The sequence below is a fragment of the Notothenia rossii genome, assembly GCF_949606895.1.
Source record: "Notothenia rossii genome assembly, chromosome: 1".
NCBI lineage: Eukaryota > Metazoa > Chordata > Actinopteri > Perciformes > Nototheniidae > Notothenia > Notothenia rossii.
Genome location: NC_136912.1, coordinates 56,354,233 through 56,362,521, shown reverse-complemented (window position 1 = coordinate 56,362,521; position 8,289 = coordinate 56,354,233). Strand labels below are relative to the sequence as shown.

Sequence of the window (8,289 nt, the reverse complement as noted above, 5' to 3'; positions counted from 1 at the left end):
AAAGAGGCACAAGTTTTTTTCGAAAGAGGCAGCTTATAGCAAGACGAGGTATAGAAGAAGCTGACGCAAGAGTTTTGGTTGTCCTACAACGCCGCAGAGACTACAGGACGACTCGAATCACTACTACTAGACTACAATGCTACTTGGTAAGCTAACGTTCGCTAACTAGCAATGTGTTTAGGCTCACGCTCCCTATACGACCACATTTTTTCAAGTATTTAATTAATTGTAGCTACCACTTATATGTATTAAAATATGTATGCTTTTGTTTGTGTATTTCAGAAGAGGAGGAGGGCAGGGACATACGAGAGGGTCTGATGCGCTCCCTGAATACATAGAATGTATAATGTAATACCTAAATATTCATTGTATGGAACATAAATAAATCTATTTTTTTCACATACATGTGTTTGTCAAATGATTTAAACAAAAAATGTTAACAGAATTGACTATTCAGTAAATATTTGAATTTCAAGCACCAGTACTTACTGCCCCATAATAATAATCTAATAAATTAAGCAAATATCAAAGCAAACTATAAACATAAATACAAAAGTGTAAAACACAGCAAAACTATATTCATAGATGCAAGTGTAAAAATGTTTAAACATGGATGGAGGCTAAAGTATCCACAGCATAAAATAATATATGATTATTATGATGGTTCGTCTGAAAGACACAGCCTCAAGGTTCAAGGTTTTTTATTTTGTCATACGAACATAGCTACAGTGTAGTTATGACAATGACAATCTTAGGTCACAGGCTCCTCCAACAGTGCAACACAATAACAGATAAACAGAAATATAGTGCAAGTAAATATTAAGCGCTGTGCACCGCTCTTTTGTATAGGTTTTTTCTTTTGCTCTCTTTGAAATATATAAGCAATGTGTTGTTTGAGTTCTAGCACAACGAGGGTATTACAATTGAGCAATTTTTACTACATGTATTATTTATTTATCATGTATTGTTAACACCATTACAAAATATGTAATGTTATGTTTTAGAGGACCTCAAGCTAGCAAACTCAATTTCAAACAGTATGCAGAGTTGTCCTGCAAAAGAGTTAAAATGTATTATTTAACCAAGTATTTATTCTCTTATTTGCTTTAATTGCAACAGATGATAAATGTTTCACTGTGATAAGTATTCTCTTAAATCCATAAACCCCTGTACAGTGCATTGTGGACGATGATGGTGTTTATGATATTTCTGACTGCAGAGGGGCGCCTACATGATGCCATCTTTCTGTATGATCGCTGTTGGGAGCCAGTGATGCAAACACAGGTATGGTGAAAAAAGAGAGAACTATTGGAAGCAGAAAAAAAACACCGTAATATACTACCTGACAAAGTCCTGTGCTATAATGCTTCAATTAACTGGCTATTCTTTATAATATACTCAGATCAATAGGAGACAGAGATATTAAGTTATAAATCAAGGGGTTTTATTATTATTTACAGCAGGGGTAGGAAACCTTTTTCCTTTCAATTTTTACAACATCCTCCGAGGGCCGTACAAATTATTGAACTCAACCTCTGCTTAAAAATACTAAAATCACAGCGCATTCATTTGGCCTTCCTTTCATGCTGTGCAAAGAAAAAGCAACCTCTTAATCCAGATATCTTACCATGACTCGCACATGCATTCACGTGCACGGTTGTGGCATGACCACCAAAACAGAAAGATGTGGACACAAGATGTGTGCAAAGTTATTTAGTTCCATATCCATGTGAACATGATTTAAATGTGTTGGGGGGACGACGACGACGACGACGACGACGACGATGACGACGACGACACACCTAACCTCCTCTAGTGGGAATCTGGTGCACTTTGAGAGCAACATGAAGAGATCTATGGATACATCTTTCAACACCCATATGAAACAGAACTGTAAGCAGATTCTTCTTTTTGGATATTTTAAAAATCACTTTTGCAGGTCACCCTTGAAAAAGAGATATTTTGATCTCAAGGGGCTTTCACCTGCTTAAATAAAGGCTACAAACAAACAAACTCCCCTTTTAAACTCTATTCTTGTTATTTTAAACAACTTATTTGTTACTGTCATATAGTATTTTATACCTGTTTTTCATTTAGTCTCTAATGTCTCATTAATAACTATAATGATCATATCAAGGTGTGCCTTAACCTCACAGAGCTGAGGTTATTTGATCCTCAGTCAGGAGAGAGCTCTCTTCCACCTGGTTGTAGAAAAGCTCTTTAAATTCGTTAGCATAGCTAGCTAACCAGATGCTAATAACAACAGATCGCCACTGTGCCTACAACTAAAGACACAGCCACGCAAACACTGCGGTGTGTACGGCTCCTTATGGGAACTGCAATATTTGAAGAGCTGAAGCGCCGGTGCTCTCCGTAAGCACTTTAGTCTAGTCTACACTCATTTCAGACGAGACAAACCACGTGAATACACGTTACGCTCGTGTTGTGTTCAAGGAACCTGTCCTCGGCCATGAAAAACAGGCACTCGCTTGTTTAATTATTTTGCAATCTAGATTTCTTCTTCTTTTTTGAAGTGAGAAGTTGTCCGTCAGTCGGATGGATAGACGCCCCACGCCCCCCAAAACGAAAACTCTTCGGTTCTCCAGGAATTACACAAGTCACCCAAATCAGCGTTAAAAAAGCGGGAGCCGCCGAAAAGCGACTAATTTGCATCACTGGGGAGCAATTATTTATCAAGAAGCGATAAGTCAAAAAGTACTTTATTGATCCCAATTTGGGAAGTGTTTTGTTGCAGCAACATAAAAAGGCATGACATTGTACAATACAAATAATAATAAAAACATTTTTTGTATTGCAGCAGCATAAAAAGAAATGGCATTGATTGTAAAAATAAATATTTTAAATATAAAAAATAAACAAGAAAGTACAAATGTAAATAAACAATATAATCTCAGTCAGAGGTTATTTGTTCTATCACAGAGGCGGAGGAGACGGGGCACGTCAGCTGCCCATTCCCCCTAGCACCTGGCCAAGAGTGCGCAGGAAGGCTAAATAAAAAAAGTTCTCTGCTTGAGCGATCTCCTCCCTTCTCAAGGCTGCTTCCAACTCCCTCGCCTCTCCCAAGGTCCGGTTCAAGTGCTGATCCTGCTGGGCCCGGTCTTCCTTCTGCTGGTCCAGTTGCCGTTCCAGCAGGGCCAGATCCTCTCCCCCTCATTTCCTCTTGCCTGGGTGACAAGATAATTATAGCAATAATAATAATTAGCAATAACAATGAAAAACACAGGACATGTACAGGTCACACAAGGATATAAGAATACAAATATATAATCAGAACAACTTAAGGATGAACTAAAGAAAGTTCTGGCCCTAGATGTTTACAATGATTGTGAATTTCCAGCCTGTTGATAATGAATATAAATATATGTATATGATAGGATGTCACACACAATTGTACTAGCTACTTACTAGGCGTTGGTGTCTGTGCTCTTGTTGGGGTTTGTTGTGGCTGTCCTCGTGTAGGGGTTTGTTGTTCGAACAGTTGTCGAGTTGATGATGTTGATGCAGAGGACGTTGAAGCTGAGGGCTGTTCCTCCTCGTTAGTCCCAATGTTATCATCTAGAAACAGAAACATGACTTGTTAATTCCACAAACTACTGCAGCACAATACTAAAATAGCAACAACAACTATCGAAAAGAAAAACTGAACGTAACAATGGCACATATGGTGTTAGCAAACAATAGCTCTAGCTAATGCTATCTGCCTAGCTAGCTAGCCTTCGGTGCTCCATACAAGCATGGGTTGTCGAACATAAATGTAAGGATAAAATAGACTTTGTTAGAAGTGAGCTTTAGAACAGATAGGGACACAACGCTTTCAAGCAAACAGAGTGTTAGCAACAACTTACCATGCAGAGCCTCCAGTACCACTGTTGCTGAGTCCAGACCTCCCTCCCAACGCTAGCCGGTCTATGGCCGTAAATGGTGTCCATTAGGTCAAACCACTTCCAGTTTTTCCTACTGGCACCACTCGTGTTGTTGTTGTCCTTCACTACGCGATACTCACTCTTCATCTTTTTCAATTTTTTCCCTACACTGCAAGACAGTCCTCGAGTAACCGCTTCTGCACCTCAGTGTAGAGACCTCCTGAAATACTTTCCTATTGCGAGTTGTCCCGTCGAGCTCCCGCTGGATCTTGTCATCTACAATAAAGTGTAGGAACGTCGTAACTTCCTCGGCGGACAACGGTGTGCTTTTCTTTGCCATTTTTGTTGATCCTCTGTTAACAAAAATGCTGTTTATAAAAATGCTGCAAGCTTCGCTATATATATATATATATATATCAGGGCTCAACATTAAGTATTGCCCGATGGCCCGGGGCCATCTAGTATTTAGCTCGGGCAATGAAGCCTCACCTGCTGGTGGCCCGATCGGGCAATCTATTATGCAGCTCACGGATCAGTAATGAGTGACCCGACAGTAAAACTAAACATATCTATAACTAGTTTAGGTAGTTTGAGAGGTCATTAAAATAGCTACGTGTGATATTCTAACCTGAAGTGTGTGTTTTGTCCGCTCACCGCTGCATGTGATCATGCGGAGCTGCGTGTCGACTCGTCAGCAACAGCTGATCTCTCTCTCTCCCGTCAGTTTAGACTTCACTAACGTTTATGTCCATATTGATCAGATTTAGCTAATTATAGGACTACCTGCTTATTAAAAGACACCTAAACAATAAGTGTCGCTATGCAACCGGGTGAGGCCACAAAGTATAGCGCAGCATTATGCATTTGTTTACATGCCCACCGGAACCCCGAGGCATTACCAACAGATCAACGCACAATCAACCCATACAGGACATCTCTTTCTCCACATTACGTGTTAGACATTAGAATTGACTATTGTTGTCTGTCACATACTATTTTGTCTGTCACATAAGTGGCGCAAGTTGCACAACTGGTGCGGTATTGCGCTAAGGGGAAATTATTTTGACCGGTCACTTTGACCAGAGAGATTTAGATTTGCCGGTCTTCAGCATAGTTTACCGGTCATAGTCCGGTAATTACCGGCTAACGGGAACTCTGACACAATCCGCTGATGTCGAAGCCCTCTTAAACGGGGCTCCGCGCTGTAGTGGAAACGTGCCATTAGACGCTTCTTATGAGACTTGTGTTTTGTTTTGGTAAAAATGGTTCATATCTTCAGTTAGCTGAGATTATTCCCGTTAATCCGGTGCTACATATTAATAGTTTCATAAATGTTAAGAAGCCCTGAGACACAGTCTAAAAAAAAAACGTTGGGGGGGGCCCCCCTGTGGGCTTAGCAGATTTTAACAGTCAGATATTAACACATGGAAGCAGCCAGCCGTTAGCCGTCAGTCATCGTTAGCTGCTAGCCGTCAGTCGTCGTTGTTAGCCGTTAGCTGCCGTTGTTAGCCGTTAGCTGTTAGCCGTAGCTAGCCGTTAGCTGTCGTTGTTAGCCGTCAGTCGTCGTTGTAAGCCGTTAGCTGTTAGCCGCTGTCGACGGCCGTTAGCTGCAAGCCGGTAGCCGTTATTCGATGTCGTCGGCCCCGGAGTCTCTGCCAGGCGGCGTGCCTTTACCAGGGAAGGTGCCGCTACGTGTAGTGGCCAGCACCCCAGGGGTAAATCCCTGGGCGGCCAGGAAAAACCGGTCAGCTTCTTCAGCTAAAGCACGGGGCTCCACACTAGCCTTGTTAGCGAGCGCAGCATGGACAGGCTCCGCATGTCCCGAAGAAACAGTCCCATGAACAAGAAGTCGGGTTCTTCCGTACCTAGCAGGTCGTGTATCGTCTTCATGTGGTCGGAAGGCTTGCTGTCTCCCAGCGCCGAAACGATATGGGAATGGCGAGCGACGTCCTCTAGCATTCCGCGGAGGGCGCACCGAGCCTCAGTCCGTGTGCATGAGGCGAGAAGGGAAAGAAGAAAGGGGGGCACACAATAAGTAGTCAACATCATATGTGTCCGTGTGGAAACAATACCATAGTAAACCCATAGTTCCATGAGTGAATTATGTAACCTAGATAATTAGTGATCACTACAACCTATAATATATTGTGGAAAAATAGTAAAATGGGAGACCTTTAATAAAACTCAAGTACAGTACTCGAGTAAATGTACTTAGTTACATTTACATTTCACCCCTGGGCCCTGGTAGTGTTTTAGCAGGACTTATCTTGCTCCCAGCATCCCCCTCCCCTCCCCTTCTCTCCTCCTACTTCTCCCTCTCCCTCCCCGCTGCTGCATTGATGCTGTTACCTCCCTCCGTGGTGATGTCACCGGCTCATTGGAGCTCCAGCATCCTTACACAGGCAGCCAGACAATAGGGTCATTTTGACCGTTTTAGAGTGTGAAGAAGCGGCCGAACATCCAATCAACCGACCGGTCACCTTCCGTACCTTTCTGGGTCCCACACTGACACCGTCAGTCGTAACCTCAGCGCCTCGGTGTTCATGGGGAGGAGAGGCTGCTAGCGGGAGGCAGAGCTGGAGGACACCGGCGGAGGGGGAAGTAGCCTCGGAGCTAAACAAGACAAACGACCCCTGATAAACAGTCTCTACACGGGAGACAAACGTTTCTGGCACTGCGTAGGTAGGTTACCTTTTTTGCATTTTCCCATTGTCCCGCCGGTAATGCAATTTTAACGAGACAGTCCCTATTTACTACTTGGTGTTAAATCTCCTGGGAAGAGATGAGCATAGGGTGCGGCCATTGAGGAGGCTGTCAGTGTCGGAGAAGATAAGACAGGAGGAGGACTGTCACACAGAACATTATATTATTTTATAGTGTGTACTGTTTGGTAAAATATATATTATTTCTGTGAGCAGGATAACTGGAAAATATGCTCTGTCATTGGGCGAAAGGTAAAGACGTGTTGTTCCTTCAGCTATTATTGAGAAGATGCTAGCCTATATCATAAACTCTGAAGGTGACGCAATATATTTTTTAGGAAAAGTCATGACGGCAGTGAAGTGTCAGTTTGAGCCCAACCTAAAAGCCTATGGGCCCTAAACTAGCGTTAACCTGCTGTCATGCCAAAAAGCTACCAGATAAATCTTTATTTTTCTTGGGGTGACAAGGTCAAATTGTTTGTCGTTATGTTTGAACACAAACCAATGTGGCATGAAACATTATATTATATTAGCCTTTGTCGCCGGGAAGATGGTGTCCGCCCAGCTGAGCTGCATCATCATTTGATGGTCTGAGCACCACTGTGAGATTATGATGATGGTTGATGGAGCTAACAGATTATAATGTTATGATTTATGAATTTGCATTCTTGTGTTTTTTTACCAAATATATTATGTTGCAGTGGTTGAGCACATGTACAAATTAACCATCTACGTTTTATCTTCATTCTCTCATTTCATATATAAAAAGTTTTCTGAATTATATGACGGATCTTTTATATTCTATCTGTCTATTTGGATTATTAATCTTAATTTGACATCAGAACGAAATAGCGTCAGATACGTTTTTTTCCATTGTTACAATCTGCGTACATCTCCCAAATTAAACAGTTTGGGGCCAGGAGAAAAGGGTGTAACAGGAAGCAGGGTGACACAGCAGATTTACAATTATGATGACGGACACATGAGTCACAAAGCATGTACTAACCAGGTACGAACAGACTTTGAATATTTGTGCGACAACTATCAATATCCTAAATCTTGGGCATATTTAAGTGAAAGAAATACATTTTGCCTTATTGATGTGCTATACGTTATGTTACATTTTAACTATTTGCACCTGAGGCATGCAGTGAAAGCTAATTGTATCGTATTGCTCCTTCTTACATCTTATTGATGAAAACATTAAACGATTGTAATCTCATCGCTACAGATGATGAGTCATGCTCAGCCTCAATAGACTGATGTGACACCACCCTCAGAAATCAAACACTGTGATTTAATGTTCATATTTAGTCTTTAGGAGGCAGTATTACGGGTTGTTAATGAAACCTAACTGCTGCAAAGAGCCTGGATTTGTGACTGGTTTCAGTGCCATTGTCATCCAGAGAAGTAGCCTGACATTTAACTGCTGCTGCACTTCTTTTGTTACTGCAAGCTTTATTAGCCATCTCCCTCGGCTGTAGCTGACCACGCATGGTCTTTTCATGTTACAGCCACACAGCCCTGCCCTCTCTTTTGTGCTCCTCACGTCAACAATAAGGTGTAATGTTCTACTCTTAAAACTTTAAAACTAATGTAAAAAAAGTCCTCCGTTTTTTACGTAACAAAATACAACATGTCTTGGTGGCATAAGACTGTTGCAGCATGTCATGTATACACGGGATAAGGGCCAGAAATAAGGG

The 8,289-nt window shown here is 41.8% G+C and overlaps 2 protein-coding genes across 24 annotated transcripts in view; one reads left to right on the top strand and one right to left on the bottom strand.

The window, feature by feature from the left end:
* Positions 1-2,706: 2,706 nt before the first annotated feature.
* Positions 2,707-6,007, bottom strand: LOC307035414 (uncharacterized protein). Its single transcript, XM_079674690.1, has 3 exons — positions 3,867-6,007; positions 3,427-3,576; positions 2,707-3,185 (listed from the first exon to the last, which is right to left on the bottom strand). Exons 1-3 carry the CDS (start codon positions 4,029-4,031, stop codon positions 3,093-3,095), a joined length of 408 nt encoding a protein of 135 aa, XP_079530816.1. The 5' UTR covers positions 4,032-6,007; the 3' UTR covers positions 2,707-3,092.
* Positions 6,008-6,238: 231 nt separating this feature from the next.
* Positions 6,239-8,289, top strand: part of kif1aa (kinesin family member 1Aa) — a gene marked incomplete at its 3' end in the record, with an annotated part of 64,594 nt that continues 62,543 nt past the window's right edge. For 22 of the 23 annotated variants that reach the window (XM_079691559.1, XM_079691551.1, XM_079691553.1 and 19 more), the window contains exon 1: positions 6,239-6,566. The remainder of the gene's footprint in view (positions 6,567-8,289) is intronic. The other variant, XM_079691552.1, reaches the window with a different exon arrangement.

Excerpts from the sequence above, each read along its gene's own strand:
- LOC307035414 (XM_079674690.1), bottom strand. The coding sequence starts at position 4,031 with ATGAAGAGTGAGTATCGCGTAGTGAAGGACAACAACAACACGAGTGGT. Across the intron at positions 3,577-3,866 it reads GGTACTGGAGGCTCTGCATG|ATGATAACATTGGGACTAAC; the intron begins GTAAGTTGTTGC and ends TTCTGTTTCTAG. Across the intron at positions 3,186-3,426 it reads AGCACAGACACCAACGCCTA|GCAAGAGGAAATGAGGGGGA; the intron begins GTAAGTAGCTAG and ends CTTGTCACCCAG.